This window comes from Falco cherrug, chromosome 10, assembly GCF_023634085.1.
Source record: "Falco cherrug isolate bFalChe1 chromosome 10, bFalChe1.pri, whole genome shotgun sequence".
NCBI lineage: Eukaryota > Metazoa > Chordata > Aves > Falconiformes > Falconidae > Falco > Falco cherrug.
In genome coordinates, this window is record NC_073706.1 from 30,577,874 (window position 1) to 30,597,364 (window position 19,491).

General features: G+C 42.4%; 1 protein-coding gene across 8 annotated transcripts in view; it reads left to right on the forward strand.

Moving 5' to 3' along the window:
* Positions 1-19,491, forward strand: part of LMO1 (LIM domain only 1) — a 75,550-nt gene that overhangs the window by 16,766 nt on the left and 39,293 nt on the right. The window contains exons 1-2 of one of the 8 annotated variants that reach the window (XM_055722915.1): positions 2,143-2,431; positions 2,583-2,684. The exons of 5 other annotated variants lie outside the window; for them this stretch is intronic. In XM_055722915.1, coding sequence (XP_055578890.1) covers positions 2,660-2,684 — 25 coding nt within the window. In that variant the 5' untranslated portion in view covers positions 2,143-2,431; positions 2,583-2,659. Of the gene's footprint in view, positions 1-2,126; positions 2,685-19,491 lie in introns of those variants that run through there. 2 more of the 8 variants (XM_055722916.1, XM_005442689.2) reach the window with 2 other exon arrangements.

Here is a 19,491-nt window from a genome sequence, read left to right on the forward strand (position 1 = left end):
GGGGTGCGTGCTAGCCCTAGTGTGACACTAGGATCACCCGTGAAGTCTAATAACTACTGTACAGCTTTGTGAGTGAAAAGCTTCCTTGGCAAGCACACTTTGTGGCGCCGAGAGAAGTAGTAGAGATGCAATAATACTTTTCTGTGGTCTTCATGGATATCGTTGAGGATGAAGGAGCAGACTGAAAAAAATAACAATAATAATGTTTTTGACTTGATGTGTTGCGGCATCACATCAAGTTATGTCAGGGAGGTAACATCATTTCATATGTTTGAAGTGACAATAGTGTAACCTGACTGATGCAACGTGACTTGATATGAGAAAATACCATTTTACAGTGGAACTTTGGTAAATACCTTCCCAAAAGAAATGTTAGGAGCTGAGCGAAGGGGAGGGGGGGGGAGGTTGAGAGTGAAAAACTTCAAGGCTTGCATTTTAGTCAGTTCCGCTGCATAAATCACTGCTGAATTTGCTGTGGGCAAGCCAACCTACGCACTATGCAGTGCATTTATAAATTTCAAGATAATGAGTTAAGATATTTCTCAAATACATAAATGTTTTGATTGCAAAGACCAGACTTCTGCTTAAAAAAGTAAACTGACATCAGGTATCATGATTAATTCCAACAGATTGTGTTAATTGTGGTTGACTTTAACTGCTGTACAAATTGTTGGGGGTTAGAAAACTTCTTTTGTTGGTGGTGTGTGAAATGAGTAAGCAGATAAAGCGTTTAAAAATATCTCCTCGCAAAGGGAGTAAACCAGCCTCTATGACATGATGGAGCAGTAAAGGAATAAAACATACATTGATCTGGTGCTGCGCATTTCTTCACAAGCACGTTGCGTGTGCTACTCTGCCACGGAAGTCAGCTGCGATAGGCAGTGGCTAACTTCATTTTTATCAAAACCCTGCCTTTCTTGTAATTACCAAATAGCATAAGTTTAAATGTACCGTATATTTTGGGGTCAGTCTGTCCTTTTTGAAGGTGATAGGGTTGACAAGTACGCAAACAGAAAGACTGAACGTTTTTGGAGTTCACCCGTTTCCTAAAGAAGGCCAATAGTGTATTAGAAGTATTAAAACACCTCACGTTTAGAAAAGCCTGTCTTCTTGTTAGTTTTTGCACTGATGCTTTTAACTGTTAGACTTTGATCTTTGGGATAAAGTCCTCCTCCTTTTTTGCTTGTGATACTTCTTAAAATAAAATGATTATTTATGGTGGCCGCACTCCTACGCTAAAATACATACTCAACACTTGCAAATAGTATCACTAGGAAACAGGAGTTGTTGGAAGTTCAATGTAAAACGTTACATTTAACATCAAATACGTTCAAGTACCGTTAGGATTAAGTATTCTGAATGCAGGGGGAAGGAAAAGCCACTTGAGCTGGGGATAAGGAATCTAATTAAAAATTGGTATTAAGGATATAACTTGAGCCCACTATCATGCTTTCTGGAGTAGCGTTGTATCAGTTGTAAAGGGGAGGAAGAGGTATCATTAAAGCAGGAATGAAATGTTTTCTCGGATTAAAAGACAGAGATGAGTGAAACGGTGCTGTTGATCTCGGTAGTGAAGCATCTGATCCCGCAATCCTTACGAGCGCCATTGGAGACAACGGATGACTTGTCGGAAGCGGGATCGTGAGTTGCGAGGGGAAGGATAAAAGACGTGGGCCCCAAACTCGTCACTTTGTATTTGGGCATTGATGGCATAGCTGAAAAGCGGAGCGACCCTGTAAGGGTTTGTACATTCATTTTAATACCGACCCAGTGAAAACGGAGCTACAGCCTCCGGAGTATTCCCTGAAACTAATCCGCCCGTGTGAAAACAAACCCGGCGTGTTTGCACAGAAAATTAGTATCAAGTTGTAGGTCACAACCGCCGCCTGAAACCGAGCTGCGGGGCGCAGGGCCGGCCTGAGGCGGCCGCGGGGCGCCGGGAGCTGCGGGCTGGCTGCGGGCAGAGCCCCGCTGCGGGGCGCGGAGCGGTGCGGAGCGGTGCGGAGCGCAGCCGGGGCCCGCGGCGGGCGGTGCTGGCGGGGCCGGGCTGCAGGTGGTGCTGCTGAGCCGGGCAGGGGGAGCCGCCGGGCCGGGGGGGCCTGGGAAATATGCGCATTTATTCAACAGCCAGCGTGCGGGGCTCGCAAATGGAGAGGCAGGGCAGCAGCAGCCGGGCTTAGGGAGCCGACCCTCGCCGAATATGATTTTAGATTTAGATTCGGCTTAAATCCAAAGGGAAAACACTTGATCAGGCTGAAAGCTGTGTAGTTGCAACCGCCGGGGTTATGAGCTATCAAACGCAATTACATTAAAATAGATTATACTGTGCAAATTGAGCCATTTAGAAGGTGAGAACCAAAGAAACAGCGCCGATCCCCCTTCCTTCTAAATTGCAGTTTGAGTTCCTTGCAATTCTGAGGCACAAAAGTAGGTGAGACTGCTTTTGTATCTGCAAAGTGCTTTATTTCTGAGTGTAATTCTAACTGAGTGCAATCTAGGTTAAAAGCTGGACAACTGGGTAATTAGAGCTCACTTGCTGCTAAAGGACGATCAGCTGTACCGTAGCTCATTTGTGTTCCCAGAGACTTGCTCTCTTCTCCCCTGAGCGGAGGCTGCTGGAGAAGAAGCATCTGCCCCCGGACTTTTCTTGGTTGCGGAGATGATGGTGCTGGACAAGGAGGACGGTAGGTGGGCTGAGATTGTGTAAGCCTGTGCTCGGGGTCTTCTGTGTGCTACTAATGTAGAAATAAATAGTTTTGAAACAGATGTGTGCTGCGCGTATCGGAGCGCTCTGCTTTCAGCTTCTGACATTTTTGTCTCGTGTTGGTCAAAGCATGCTTGCTCTTTATTTTATTTTTTGGTTTAATCTTCTCTCTGGCATGATTGAACCAGTCAAGAAGAGTTTAACCCAGGCTCTGTTTGCTGAAGGGTGTAGCAGAAACAGCTTGATTTTGTGTCTTTTATCTCTATTTAGATTTTTTTCTTTCTACAAGTTACTCTAATATATCCATTTTAGCCTGTTCATTTCAACAGCTTTTATTGTAAATCTAATTTTGAGATTTTCTTTCCATTGCATGTCATTTGGGTCTCTTTAATATGTGCCTTTAATATTTGTTTCTCACAGCTTTTCTTCATAGCTATAAACATAACGACAATAAACTAATAAGCTGCTCTGGCAAAAAAAAGCATTGGCTTATTCTAAGAATTTACTCCCTTCTCTAAATGGCACAAGTGGAGGTTCATTTGGGAGGTAATTTAATGAATGAAGCTGAAGGAGAGCTTGACTTGTTTTGGGACTTCGCATATGCTTATTTTTCTTAAAGCTGACTAGTCCTTATCAAGGATGACTAGTGGGTACGAACTGATGTAAGGAGCGATAGACAGTGTCAGTACTTTGAGTGACCCAATGCCGCCTTTTGCACGTTGCCTACCAGGGCATGCAACTTAACTGCTCAGTCACCAGTAGTTTCTGGGATGAATGTGGTAAGTCTAATCACAACTTCTTAATGAGTTTTTGTCTGAGGCTGCTTTGTGGCTTAGGTCTTCCCTGATAGCTTGTACACTGAAAGCAAAGATTAGAACTGAGGCAGAGCAGGATGCTTCTGTAGCCGTCCGGATGGACTTCCATCGGTGGTGCTGTCTCTTGCCAAAGACCTCTGCCTTGGCAGCACTTTGTGTATTGACAGTGGGAACGAAGTCTTAACTTTCTAACGCACATCGGTAGCTATCAGCTCATTGTTCCGTTTCACCTTTATAAACGGGTGAAGTGTGCGGTGTAACGGGTTTGTTGCTGGATTCTCTGACCTTCTAAAAATTTTTTTCAGAAATCTCTTAAGTGTTGAAAAAAAAAGTCATAGGCAGTTGTCCCTTGAAAGTAGAAGAAATCACTGAATATTTGCAAGACTGTAGACAGGAAACAGCTTTTCACAGGGAGCCAGAGAGCTTGGAGAACTTGGAAGCTGAGCATTTTGGCAGTAGCATTGATTTTACTTGAATATATGTATTGCTTTTTAAAATATTTATGAGGAAAATAACTTGTAATTCAAAGTCACTTGCTTTCCCATGTCAGATTGGTGCTAATCATGTATTGTGAATAATACTGAAAGCTGCCCAATGCTAATAAGTTGGAGCGATAGGATTTTTGTTCCCTAACCCATATCTGTCTTCTGGTATTTTAAAACTGAATTAATACTGTACTGGAGAATAATTAGGAAAGAAAGCTTGACTGTTGAAAATAGTGGATGGAAGCTCACTTTGAACCAGAAGTCTTCTGCTGAAGTTTCTCTTCTCTCTCTCTCTCTCTCCTCCTTGCATCCCAAAAAAGGGTGAGGGGGGAATACTACCTTGTAGTTTACATCTAGCATGTTGAGGCCCTTATCTCATTAGAAGTTTGATTTCTAAAATTATCAGTCTGGTGTGTGGATGGGATGTGAGGTTTTGTTCGATGTGAAGCACTTGGGACAGTGAAAAAATGTGAATGGACTTTTCATAAAGATTGTACACCTTTCAAATATGAGACCAAGAAGAAATACATCATTATCAGGCCCCCCTCATATGCAGATTCAAACAGATTTTGACTAAGAGTTGACCAATGTGGAGCGAGTGCCCGTGTACAAGTTGTCTCGCCCTTCTGATTTTTTTCTGTGCTAATTAAGCTGACATCCTTAAACTGTGAAATAATCTTCTTCAGGGAAAAAAATCAGAATAAATGCTGGGCTTTATTTCTGTTAAGATCTCATAAGTTTCTTTGTTAACGCAGTAGAACTTGTAAAAAACCCAGTAGATGTGAAGCATCTGTTACACATCTTCTAGATCAGCTTTGCACTTGACTGGACTGTGGATAAAAGACACGCTAAGTGGTTGAGTATTGCTTACGCTGGGAAAACAAATGAAGCTAACAGGGTTTCAAAGGCTTTGAAGCAGTGTCACTCTCAGAGGTGTTCAGTTGTTTTCTTTGGCAATATAAGTTGAAGCAAGCTAGTTTACTTTATTAGAGGCATAAGGCTACTCTTGTAACCTTCCTCTGACTAAGATGAATTTGGCTGACTGACCTTGTTTCTTTCTGGACCACACGTGTTGCGCTGGGTTTGGGGTTTTCTCCTTCCCCCCCCCCCCCCCCCCCCTCTTTAGGACTCATCTCTTTTAAGGGACGTCAGCATTTTCCATATTTTGTTAAATCTTCTTTTTCAATTTGTGTTTCCCATTAGAACTATGTTCTGCTATGATGGAGCAATGCAAATCAAGTAGAATAGCCCAAATTAATTCTTCACATTGGTGGCAGTATGATTGCCTGCATGGAATCAATAATGCATCATGGAGGGATCAAATTTTGGAGTATAATGTGTGAATAATGCTTGACACAAAACAAAAATTCAGTCTTCATAATAGCAATTAGGAAAAAGCTGCAGCTTATCCCAGCTGTAATCTCTGCTAACAATGAAGCACAGCCTGGTAATCAGCATGTATGGTATGAAATGCACTAATAGAAATCACAGCTCTTTGTTATATGTGTGGGGGGGGGTGAAAGTTTCTTTTTAGCTAACTTGTACTGTGTTAACTAGACATACTATCCTTCAACCAAATTATTGAGTGTGTGTGCACTTGTAAAAACACTGATCAGCTGTGTGTTTGTCCCGATGTTTGCACAGACAGTAGCACTACAAATCACGGATCCTTTGTGTTTTCAAGCAGAACTCTGATTAAATAGATTGCAAGAGTAGGCCAAGTAAATAAATATTGGAGGACTCTGTTAAATATGTGCCTGTATACCAACCTTGGGGTTTATTTTAAAAAATTTGCCACATTTTCTTCAAAAATGAGAAGAAAAATACGGATACTCGGTGGTTGTGTGCATTGGCGATGGAGAATGTGTCTTAGGTTGATGGGAGGTATTTAGGGCAATGAATATTAGGTAATTTGAAACTGGATTAGTAGCAGCAGTTGGGTTCCCTGTTGTGTAAGAGCCCATCTTACCCTGCACAGAAGGAAAGAAAAGCAGCGTTTGGAATTAGAAAAGCAGTGAAATTGATTGTATAATGGCAGTTACAGGAACGGTGCCACAGCGCCCTAGCCAGGACAGTAGAGCTGTCGGTTGGCTTCACAGATGAGTATGCCAGCAGCCATACGGAGGTACCTATAGATAGGTAGATGGATATGGAGGGAGGTCTTCCTGCAGCAAGATAGGTCCTGATAATCCTCTTCTGTTGATAAAAATTGTTATACACACAAAAACAAGGCATGTACAAGTTGTACACAAGCCTAATACAAAGAGTGCCCTATAGGAAGAGCTGTTCTGTGTGCTGCTGGTATCTTTTGTTTTCTTTTTAACGCACCTTTCTCAGGTGTACCTAGTGAGGAATTGTGCGGAGAGAGAAGGGGAAATGGCAGGGTGGCTTTTTCCTCATATAACATGGAATTTAATTTTTCTGTTGCGTAATATTCCTGAAGCTGCCCCCCCGCCCCTTTTTTTTTTTTTTTTTTTATCTCCCATACACTTCTACCTTGGACCTTCTCCGTGGTCTGCTATTGTGTAGCTCCCCATGTATAAAGACCAACTACACACCTTCCCAGACATCAAGGAATGTTTGTTTGAGGTCACCAGAGATGCTGTATTTACTTACTTAGCTGGGACACCTGTTGGTTTTTTGAGGGCTTGGTCTTGTCACACATGGTCTTGGTGTAATTTCAGAGGTTTGGTCTAGCTTTAGTTCATGACACAGTGTCCTTTTGTGACTCAAATGCACAGCAGTGGATTAATATATTTAGGAAGAAGAGACAGAAGGTTGTAAAAGCAGAAATCCCGAGTAAGACCAGAGCACATTTGGCAACAGAATAAACCCTGAGACTTGGTTTGGCCAGAAAGGACAAATAAACAAATAAATAAATTGGACCATTTCTCCAAAGCTGACCAAGTGTGGAGCTAGAGGTAGTCTTCCTGGAGGTGTCCCCTCTCCCTGGAAATGACAAATATAGAAGAATCAGAGAACCATGAGATAGTAAAGTAATTGCCTAAACCTTTCCAAGAAATGGAAGGTACTGTAGCTGGAGCACTGGTAACCTAGATATCTATTTAATGACATCTCTTCCTATGGGAAGAAGAGGTGTGAAAGGAGTTAGTAGACCTAACAGGAGCAAACTGCTTTGTATAGTAGTATTCCTGCTAGGCAATCCAATAGTTCTTGGTGTGTGCTCAGACTAGATAGTTGAAGGTTCTGGGTAGGCATCTTTATAGGATGCCATTGTTCTTCATTCCCAGATGCCAGTGACATGCGGTAGTTGTCTGGTTGACATAAGTGTTAAAACAGTGTAGGAATATTTTCCAGCTTGGGTAATACCGGAAAAGAAGCCAGTTCTTGGAAATTAGTTTGCTCTAATTTTGGTTTAATATAGTAGAAAGTACGCTTGATACCCTGGCAGCGGAACATAATTTGTCTTCTTTGGAGTTAGTGTTAAATTTTATTATCTTTAATAGATACAACGTGAACATGTCAGCCTGTTTGTCATAGCCTTTCTGAAAATGCTCTCTTATGGTAGAATCTTCGGAAAAATTGCTTTTAAGAGCAGTGCATTATTAATAAAGTAATCCATTAGGTCTGGTGATAAAGGGTCACAGCAGAGTCTGAAATACGTTTCTTAAATGGTTAAGAAATTTATCATGGTTGGAGGATTAATTGATTTCATTTGGAGGCTTTCTTAAGGTTTTCAGGCTTTGTGTTTAGAGATGGTTTTACTCTCTTTGGAAATGTGCTTGCTGCTCAAAGTTTTGCTTCACTGTCATTAGCATGAACTATTACATTTCTGCTAAAGGCAAACTGTTCTTTCAGCATTATGACTGATTGCATCTGTGAGGAGTCTTACTTAGATAAAGAATATGAAAGTTTATGGCAAATAAGGTATTTTACTTGAAATCAATTCAAAATCAGAATAATGGTATCAAGCATTAAGTGTTGCAGTGTAAGAGTAAAAAAGGCACTGCAGATGCTGCTAAATGCTGAACTATAAAACTCTAATGGGTCTATATCTTTTTAAAATTGGACAGAACTGTCATCATTTAGAATACATAGACATTGTTTTAAACTGTGTAGAAATCACTGCCCCCAACTTCAATAATGCGCGTAACTGTTGCCAGTCCATGATTTATTCAGTCAATGTAGCTCCTGTTCACTGAAGACTTTGGGGGCGGAGGGAAGGGCAATTTAAAAAGAAAGTTGTTCCCTATTAGATTAACATAATTAAACCTATAGATGGTCTGGAAACAATTCACTGCAGCTACTCTTCTTTAATTCTCCGTGTGTAAGCCTGTGTGCGCGTTTTCTCTGTCCTCCAACAGGATGTCTCCCGAGCCCAAGTTTTCAAGAGCGATGTTGGGTACTACCTGTGCAAACAGATGCTCAGCTTTCCAGTGAATGTTCTTGCAAGCTAGTTTCTTTGTACCTTGCACATCAAAGCAGATAATGGATGCTGTTGTCCAAATTTAGAGGCTATTTTATTTTCACTGAACAATTCTGAATTCTTTATGCCAGTGTTTAGAGTTCCTTGCATGCTAATCAAACTCTGAAAGGGCGATTTGGGCAGTGGAAGTAATATTTACCTCTTTTTAAACTCCTGATTTCAACAGTTCTAGTTTCTCTTAAAGGAAAAGTGGATGACTCTTGCATATTCATGACTGAACTGCAGAGAACTTGGAGCAGAATTAAACAATTAACCCTCTCGCCAATGTAAACATCCATTTGAGTAGAAGCCAGGGATGTTCCAACTTGGTTTATTATGGATCTGAGATATAGAAATGTATTCCGGAGGACTGTGTTTCTAATAAATAAAAAGGCATAATGAGAATGTAACTGGGAAGGAAGACAAAAGCAGCCATGCTTTAAATTGTTAATGATGGTGCCAGTGGCTGCAGCTTTACCACAGCTGTTTAAATTGATCAGCTAGTGAAAATGTTTTGTTTTGGCATTTTCCCTGCATGTGCAACTCTTTCGAAGGTACTTCTGGAAGCTTTTCAAAGGGGAATCATGATCTTTTTTTTTAAACCAGGCGTAGAACACCAGAGTTTCCAGTATTTTGGAATCCATTATTTAGGGATGCAGTTCCGTTTTTTTGTAAAGATTTTGGCTGATGAGCCAGTGCTTCCCCTAAATTTCCTTTACCAATCTTCTTTATTTTTTTTTCTTCCCCTCCAGAAATTTTGTAAATTACTCACTACCCATAAGAGATGAGGCAACAGCACACTTCCTAGCTGTCCTTTTTTCCCCATCTCCTCTATTTTCCTGGTGCTACTGAGCTTGATCAGGAAAGCAAAAAGGTGCTACGTCAATTTGCTATGCGTCTTTTGGTCAAGCATCCAGTGTGAAATTGTTCAGTAAAATGTACTTCTTCAGAGGGAACTTGCTACTAATTTATTTCCTGGTTAGCTCTACTGTGCGGCTGATGTGGGTTAGCCAATACCTCTTTAATCCTTGTGTTGTTTCCTTCTGTTCCAGAGACATGGGTCTGCATTTCAGAAGGATGCAATCCCTTCAAGTCAAGTAGGTAGAGGGAGGTCATGCTTTCTGTATGTTGACAAGTGGCGTGGTAGAGATGTACGGGTGGAGGACTGGCTTGGTCCTGTGAGCCTTGGTGTGTCTTGCAGAACACCTCCCGCCTTGGGTTCCCACCTGAAAGAGCTTGTGAGAGCAGACCTGCCCTGGGACCTTGAGTGAAACCTCTTCCTGGCACTCTTGATGGCAGGTGGCTTGTGGATAGGCCATGCCTTGGATAATGTTGAGCAACCTGGTTTCTGCCTAATGTACTTGCAGTGGGGGTGGGTATTGAACATTATTCAGAATCCATTATATATTTATCTTTATACTCCTTTGTGGAAAATGATTTCTGTAAGTACCCTGTTATGGTTATGAAAGCCCGAACAAGCATCAGTCTCAAACCCTTTGACCTGTCTGCACAGAATGGAGATCTGTTTTGAAAAGGACTCCTTTATATCTGTTTTTACTCCATGCCCTTCCATTCATTTGCCTATACAAAGCAATAAAGGGTAAAACTAAAGTAACATAAATTGGTCTGTCTTCCTGAATCCATGTCTCGCTAATGTACCCAGATTAACTCAACTGTAAATTGTCTCCTTTGGATGTCGTGTCTTGCTAAAAGTTTCCTATATGATTCATGATTTGGATTGCTTTTAACAGCTATTGGCTAAGCAATATGGTAAATGTACAAGGTGATGCAATTGGCATTAGTGAGAGGATGCACAGGAGCATGTAATGCAGTCAATACTACATTAACTACTGATGCCCAATTACAGAAACTGGAAGAGTGGCTTTTAGGAGCATTAGGACTTGCAGAAGAGCTGAGATCACCTGCCGCTCCTTGCCTAAAAGCTTCACCCTTTATGCGCTGGGATCAAAGCAAACATTTAGGCGCTATTTTGTCATGTATAACAACGAAGGTATTTTTCCCCCCCTTTTTTTTTTCTCCAAAAAGTGTCACACTGATGCTTTTAGCACATGTAAAATCCTATCTCCATATTTCAAGATTCTACCTCCATCTCCTGGGGCAAGACTTTATTTGAATAAAAACTCTTTAACCACCCCTGCATTTACTGTTTCTCTGAAGCTTGCTACTTTAGCCATTTTTTCTTTTAAAGAAATACTAAGTGCAATTTCAAGTGTCCTATTTCAGTGTGTCAGACAAGGCTCCCCTTCGCTCCCCCCAGCTCCTTCCCTTTTCTAATCTGTATATGATTGTTTGCGACCTCAGCTGGCTTGAAGTCTCTAGCAAGAGTGTTTTAAAATACAACCAGATACCACATAAAACGGGATATTTGAGCGTGTGACCTCTCTGCAGTCCATGTTCAGATTAAGCACACATTGTTTCCACCATTGCTTTTAAAACCCATTTGCAGTAGATGGCAAAGGACCACGTTGCACTAAAAGACAGTGCATACTTTTAGATTGAGCTGAGTGTGATCACGGCTTCTAAATCTATTTTAAAAATAATGAGCAATGTCACTGCTACATGGCAAAACTAGCAGCCCACAAAGTTCCTCTGGACTTAGAGCGAGATGGGAAATTAAGCAGCTCTAAGAACACTGAAATATTTTAATATAACAGACAGCTGGCAGGTGGCTTATTGCGCTTGTTGCAGCTTCCAGCTATGATACTTGGCATATTGCTGCTGCTTTTAATCCTCAAAGCATTTTGCCAGTATTAAGGAATTTGTGCACCCCAAGTCAGCATCCTCTGGAACCAAGGCCGGAGTATCTGGTGGGATGTGCCACCTTGAGGCATGGGTGGACTTCTGTGCAAGCTGTCCCAGGCTGGTGCAGCTCTGCTTTCTGTCTGCAAAGCCCTGGCTGCCCTGCCCAGCAAAAGAGGAGAGTGGGATCTGCAAGGCCAGCTTTTGTGGCCCAGTGCTGGGCTGGGGTCCCACCTTGCCTGTTCCCCCGTGCTGGGTTTGGAGATCAGAGCTCCACAGAAAAAGGGAGAAACAACTTCTGTATCTCCTGGGAAGGACGGAGTGCTATTGCAACAGTTGCTCCCCTTGACTGTTGTTGGGGCAGTTGTGGTGATCCCCTCTTAATAGGCAATTTTTTTTTTTAATTTTTTTTTGTGTGTCCCTGAGGTTTAGTACAAGTAATCGCAAGTTGCTGAGGAAGAACCCTCGATAGCTTACCTTCCCGCCATAACTGTGAGCATTGGTCATGTTCCCCTCTGATTTTTGCTGTGATTGTAAGTGTCGGTTGTGTTCCACGCTGGCGTTTCACGTGTGCGACAGAAAAATTAGGTAAGACTGCTGTAAAACATCCCGACAATCGACGGGCCTTCCTTAGGGACTGGTTTTTGCTAGGTGGTGCCTTAGCTTCTTAGCTAGCTGGTGTCCTGGTTCTCCTGTGATTGCTCCAAGGTCCTGTGGAGCTCTGCCCCATCCCTAGTGATGTCTGGGTGCTCAGCGGTCCAGGGGTTTTTGCTGTGGCTGGAGGAGGGACTGGAGGGGCAGGGGTGGAGAAGGAGCGCTGTTATTTTTAAAGAGGACTGTTGCTTTCAGTTCCTGATTGATGATCTTTTGAATGTCCGGGGGGAGGGAGCAGAAGGTAACCTGCTGGTTTTCTCCTTGCACTAATGTGTTTAAAAGGTGGCATCAGCAGTGGAGGCGTGGGGGAACTTGACTGAGCGCTGCCTTTAGCGCGGCTTCAACAGACAAGTATCCTGTGCTCGATGCACTTTCCAAGCTGTACAAACAATGCTTTAAATGTCTGAAGTACCCAGCAGGGCAAGTCAAAATGTCCTTGAGCAACTTTGTATTTAGACAGTGTTTTCTCTTTTCCTTTGATTAGGAGGGAACAGATGTGTCTCTTACGTGTGTGTTTGCGCTCACCCCCTGATGCACACCCATTCCCTGTCCTTGTGCAGGGGCTGCAGTATTTAGGGTAGGCTGTTAGTCCTCTTTGTTCTTTCTTATTACCTTTTTTTTTTTTTTTTTTCAGAGAATCTAAGTTGGAATTTAGAGAGGTCAGACTAAACAAGGTTTTAACTTACTCTCGCTCATTCCCTTATCTCTCTTTAATTTGGATAGAGTAAAAAAAAACTATAATAAGGTTTCCTTTAAAAAAAATGTATGCATATATAGAATCGATTCATTGACCAGTCTTTTTGGGGGTTTTAAGCATTCGGTTTAAGTGGGCTGCTCAGTGAAATTTGTACATTCATAAAATAGCTGATTGAAAAGCAATATTTCAGATAAATACAAGCCAGCGATCTATCAGCAGTTGTAATAAAAGCTGGGCTTCAGGCTGTGATTTTATTTTGAAATAATAAGAATTGCTTTATTCTTTTTACTTGAGTTACCATGGTAATTCTGTCGTGTAGCAGTGTTATATTGATTTAGAAAGTGGACAGTAATATTTCTTTTGTGTTATTCTGTTTCTAGGGGTTGATTTCTAATTTCCACTTGGAGATTACTTTTATAAATTTCTTAAGTCCTTCCACTTTTTTCTCTAGCAGTGTAATTTTCCCCTCACACATTGCTATTTTCTGAGCTTATTGGTTTGCTCTTATTTTAAATTAAACTTGCTGGTTTCAAATATTGAAATGACATCTTTGTCTGTGTCTGTACTTTGGTTTAGCAAAATATTACAGTCTGCTGTTTTATGCTTAATAATTTAAGAGAAGCTTTATGTCTGCCATCAGTGGTTGTTGGTAACTCATGACTAAACCAACACAGAGCTTAAACCTCTGACATTTTAATACTGTGTAATGGTGCTTCCACCCTGCACACTGTTTCTTTTCTTAATCTGCCTTGTGTGTATGTATATGCTAAAGAGAATGACAATTAAATTCTGAAGAGATCAAGAGGAATGTTTGGATGGAGCTGGTTCTTGGCCACTTTAGGTCTCCGTCGCACTTGAGAGAGCCACTGGTTTTGTCCATCATGCAGGTACCATTCCTCGTTACCCATCTTCCTCATGCAATTCAGAATCTTCAATTTCTGAAAGCAAAACTTTGACTTGCAGAAGTGTGTGTCCGTACCCAATGGCTGACAAAAAAAAAAAAAAAAATCAAACTGCTTTAGGTCTGTACAGGATTGTTGTACCTTAGCTATGGAGCACTGCTCTTAGATTGCTACTGCTTTAAGAAGTGACAGCCTAAATTGGGGTGTGACTGGTCCTTTTGGCCTCTCTTTTTTTTTCTTTTTTTTTTTTGGTGAATGAGAAATAATGCTTCTATTCTGAACCTGGGAGATGAAGGGAAATGAGCCTCAAGCACCACTGTTTTCAGAAGTGGTAGTTTAGATCCTGAAACCAAACCCCTGAATTCTGCTTTCAAACGCAAGTAATTCAACTTTCCTTTTAGTATAGAGGGTGGGAAAGCTGCTCTGGGAGCACTAAGTGCAGATTTCCTGGGCTCATGAAAATGCCACTGAAAGGTTTTGCCGTGCAAATAACTGATGGGAGGGGGATTGAAGCCTTGCTCCATTGCCCTTTGGTTTCATTCCCGTGTGAAGCTCACAACAGTCAGAGGGGTCTGGGAGACCCAGCTGATCTATACTGGGATTTCTGGACCAGCTACAGGCAGGAATTACCATCAGCTGGATATCACAGAAGAGGGGAAGGGTGGCATGGACATGTGGTGGTTGACCTCGAAAGACTGAGGTGTGAGGTAGCTGGAAGAAGTCAACTGCAGTCCTGGAATGGGTTGAACAAGAAACAGCTAATAACAATCACTGTTAGTAGTGCTGGAGAGAGGCACTGATAGACCTTGTCTATCATGGTTGAACCAAGTGTCACTCATTCTCAGGGACAGTAAATCTATGTGGAAATAGGGGCAGAGGGGATGCTCGTGAAGACAGAGGGGTCCATGCTTCAACTTGTCTACCTTTGCAAAATGAAGGCGGACTGGTCTGCCAGGACACTGGGAGGAAGGAAAATGGGCTTTTTGCTCTAAAATATTTTATTGTCATTAGAACAAGTAGTTGGAAATGGCTAAGAATATTTCTAAGCTAGCAACTTGAAAGCTTTTGAGCTTCAGAAAAGTTGGTCTCTAGATCGGGCTTCCCCAGAGAATAGTGGAGACACGAAGCTGAATTGTTTGGGTTAGAGCAAGAGATGGTGTGATAGCCTCCAGCTGCAGGAGGTGGGACGCACAAGTCCTCCTCAGTCGTCAGTCCGTGCTGAGGCATTTATGTCACAGTGTATGAAGCTCTGTCACTGTTTCCATATAAAACCCATATTTTCATGAACATTCATTTATGGTGAAAGTCTGCACATAAGATCCTGCCTGAGGATACCTTTTTCTTTCCTATTAAAATTTTATAAACCCGTCACTTGGCTGGGATTTTTACTTCTCTCTGAAAGTAAAGTAGAAGGGGGGCCCTGGTGGGGAAGCATGGAGGGTATAGTGTCATTTTCTTGCTCAGTGCTCCCTAAAAAAAAAAAAAAAAAAAAAAAAACAACCAAAAAAGCAGAAGTTAGAAGTTTATGGGTGAACTGTTAGATGGGAATGGCAAAAGCCATGTCTGCAGGTTGGACTTTTCAATGATCTGATTTGGTTTGGTCAGAGTGTGAAAAGGCACAGGCAGCTGCTGCTCCCAGAAGTCTCCCCGAGCTTTTCTGCACGTGTTGGCGTGCAGGTGTTGCCAGTGCTGTGTGGCTTGAGAGCAGTGATCCGTAAACTTCAAAACCTTCAAATGGGTCTTGACCTGTGAGGCAGTAATGGCCCTTGGAGCATTTATGGGCCATCAGGTGATGTCTGTTACACATGAGTCTGTAATAATTCCAGAATAAATAACTTGATTTTTTTTTTTTTTTGTAAAGTCAGTAATTATATCTCTCCACAATGGAGTGCAATGGCTCCGCATGCTAAAATGCAGTTTTGAAGCAATGCAACAAGAGACTGTTTAATGTCTCTGACAGTCTTGGCACTGAGCACAAGTCCTCTGCTTTCTTCCTCCAGCATTTTCTTTCTCATTGCTTACATGTATTACAGCGTGTCCGTGCTACCAGGAGCTGACATCTCGCCCCAGATTCTCTGTGATGGGGCAAACAAATACCTGATACTATGGGTCTCCTCAAAGTAATGCTTTGGCCTTTCCCCATCCCACCTGCTTTTCAGGAAGAGCTTCAGCTGATAATTTACACTGATCTTGGTAGGGCTCTGCGCTCAAGAGAGCAATCTTGCCCTGGTAGGAGAAGGAACTAGATGATTTAGCAGTCTTTTTTTTTTTTTTTTTTTTTTATAAGCATTTCTCTCTGTATCTGATCTTTTCACAGGATACAGTGCTGCCTGCATCCTAAGTTAGGATTTGGGTTTGCTACCCCCTACCTAAAATATATTTTCTTTCCCTATGGTTCATTCTATTATAACTCTAGGATATATCTTCTGGGACTGAGTAATTGGCTAGGTCAGAAGTAATCTTTATTTTCACTAGAGAGATGTTTACAAACTGATGCTGTAGTATCTCTTTAAAACCCACTGAGAATCTGATTAAAGGCCTGAGGATCTTCTGCAAAGATTGCCTGCTCCCAGTTGACTTGAAAGGGTCAGCGTGCTGTCACAGTTTTGACGACTAAGAATTAACTTAAGGCTGATTCAAATGCTACTCTCTGTGTATAGCATTGATTGGACTGCTTTCAGATGGCAAGAGGTAACTTTATACTGCAGCATGTGTGAACTCCATTTAGTTAAATAGGGAAGCTGAATGAATATAGTCGCTTGTGGTACGGGAGCTCAAAGGTGAGCGTGTGCTACGCCTTCTGCCCTGAATTAAATACTTTGGGGAGGGTGGGAGAGAAACATAATTCTTGTGGTAACATACTTGGGATACAGCTACAGCAGTCAGTTCTTGCCAAGTGCAGCGTTTCACAGCATCTTTTCTTCTTCCCCTACATGTGGTCCACCCTGTAGGCTTGACCATAACGAGATGGGATTGCTTGTAGTGGAAACGGCAGCAGAGTACTCTTTTGAATGGGAAAAAACCCTGTCCCGATGAAATTAGTTTGGTGCAACATTATCACTGCCCCTTTTCCAGGAATTGATAGTAGCACTAAGATTTCTAACCTGGTTTCATGTGAGCATCAGTGCTCAGAGGCATCACGCATTAATGTGGGAAACAGCTGGTGTTAACTCACATAAAGCTGTGGGGTTTGTGGTGCCACGCGTCCAGTTGCGAGCCTTGGAATAGCTTTTAAGAAGCCCCTGCTGAATGCAACCCCTGCCATCATGATGCGCTTTGCGGGAAGCAATGCCAGGCTGCAGACGGGTGTATTCCAGCGCTGTCAGCGTGTGCACCAAAGCAGGCAATGCTGCTGCTTCTGCTGCAGCTCAGTCCCTCGTGGAAGTTCTGCTGAGCGCCTTGTGGAAAGAAAATGGGCTGAGCTGAGGTGTGCTCCTGAGAGCTTGCCCCCGCCTGCCAGCCTCTCCATCCAGCCCGCAGTTGCCCCTAGCTGATGGAGCAACCAGGGAAGGTGCCCACCAGCGTTAAACCTCCAGTCAGGACGCAGGGCCCAGCTGGTGTAAGTCAGTGAGCATCCTGCTGCTTCAAAGCAAAGGTGGGGATTCCTGATTTCTTGCCTTCTGTAACATCTGGTAAGCTAAAGGCCTTTCTGGTGATGCAGCACCTGGGCCTTTCTTGGGGTTTCGTAGATACATCAGCGCTGTCCACAAGTGAATGTTCTCAAGGGTTTGGTGCATCTGTCTTAAAGGGTTTAGATTTCCCTGAGTAATTTCTTGGGAATTCTTCCTAGTATTGTCTTGGAGTGAGCACGATGTAGCTGTAGGCCAAGATGCTAGGCTAACCAAAAGCTTTTGTGCAGATTTTTTGCTTTTTCTTGCTTTTTTTTGTGTCTTGCAACTGTTGTATTAAGTCTGGGGGGAAGAGTTGCTGGAAACACTGACAGGGTCTGAGGTAGAGCAACCGGAGATGCCATGCTGCAGCAATGTGCTGCTTGCCTTTAATTGTGCCCACTGCAATTTCTGTGCTCCCCGCGGGCAGCCTACCGTGCACTGTTCCTGCGTGGTGGCCACGCTTGCATCCAGAATTGCAATTTGCCAGTGATCACACCCTCAGAAGAAAAAACATGCCCTGGTGGGATCCTGAGCGCACTGAAAGCAATAGCAACTGCACCAGCCAAGGTAGAGGAAAAGAGAATGATTTTGCCATCTCCTGTAGGTGACCAGCCATAAAGTCAGACAGTTTTCGATCTGCAAGGCTTGAAAAGTGACACCAGAGAGCGACAGTCTCCCCCCACCTTCCCTTCCAGGCTGGAAGAGGTGCTGTACCATGGCCACGGTAGTTTAGTTGTGGCATGTTTCACTGTATGCAGCTGCATCCATTTTCTGTAAACAAAGCTTTGCCTGCCTCTTGGGACAAATATTTGGGACTTGTCTTTTGCCATTATAAACTTTTCATCAAATTAAACAGTGCTTGAACTGGGGAGCTGTGGACATGTTGCAGTAGCCCCTGTGCTACACTTGATGGATATTCAGTGTTTGCTTTTGCTTCTTTTCATCCTGTTTTCTTTCTGCTTGGGCTGGTTGGCTCCTTCCTCATCACTGAGCAAGCTCCACGAGTTTAAGTCTCAAATGATGACTTGTTTCCCACCCCCTGACATCCCAAGGAACTAGATAAAAATTTGAGCTCAACAAAACCAAAATTGCCAAATCCTGATCTCAACTTAGGGATTCTCAGTGTGTGCTGTTCTCATTTCGCTTGTAAACTTACAGCAGTGACACTCTGAAGAACACTCCTTGGTGATGCTTTAATCAAAGAAAACAAATATTTCTTGGTTCTTGGCTTAAGTTTCCATTAGATCTACAGAGCAAGCCAGTTGTGAAGATTATTATGCTGGTTCCTGCTACTCTTGTAGCATGTTAGCATGTTACTTGTAGCATGTTACTCTTGAGTCATGTTAGTTGTTACTACAGTAACAACTGTGAACAGTGTGACAAGTCTCATTTTGTTTCAATTGAATGAATACTCATCAAATGGTATTAACCTAGTTAAAATTTTGCTTATCAAAGGAAAATCTGTAAAGCAAGCCAGGTAAGTGCTTGTTACTGTTTGAAGCTGTATGAGAATGCAGGAGGAGGAGTTGATTTTGAACTTCCCTCACACTGCATATCATGATCAAGCGCTTGAGGCAACTTTTAACATCTGAATGAGTTTGTCATTAAAGAGCAGTGTTGATAGCAGGGCTGTGTTTACTCAGCATTTCCCTGCAAGCTCTCAGAGCCCTCCTTCCACTTAAGTGTTTCCCCTTGAGTTTAGTAGAGATGCCTACCCAGTGAAGGAAAGGTCTTGCACAGCCTGTGGACGCTGCATGACAGTAATTCCATGAAATAAATGCTGAAGATGCTTTTTATGTCCTGGAAAAAAATCACTAAAACATCATGTAGGAAAAAAACCAAAACAACAGGACTTGACCCTGCTTGTGTTTATATTTGTTTGGTACTATGCTGTGTAAGGCAGTGTATGCATACAGAATAGCAAGAAATAATCTCAGAGCTAGAATGTTTGGGTTAAGCATCCAAAAAAAGGTTGAGAAGGGCAATGAAAGTAAAGTAATTTTCCCAAAATAGCAGCGTTTTGGTAATCTCTGGTGGGATGAAATTCTGGTCTCCAGATATCAGGCATGAACACTATATGCTAAATTGCAAAAAACGTGCAAGTTCATGTGATTCTTGCTTTAGTACCATACCCAAGGGCAGATCAGCATGGGTGCTGGCTGTCAGTCCGTTGCCAGTTTACTTTGAGAGTAAGGTTTTGTGTTATACTGTGTCAAATGCTAATCTGGTTAAGGCTTTCTGCATCGCTTATGCAATTTAATATGTCATCCTCACCTTCCCCCTTGCTGGATTTACTCTACTGTATAATATGTATTATGGCAAAGTGTTTTTCCTCTAAAATAGAGAGAAACAATTTGGGAGCAATGCGCAAACCAAATGAAACACAAGCTCTACTGGAAGATTGGTTGACAGCAATGTTTTAAAAATATTAGCAAGG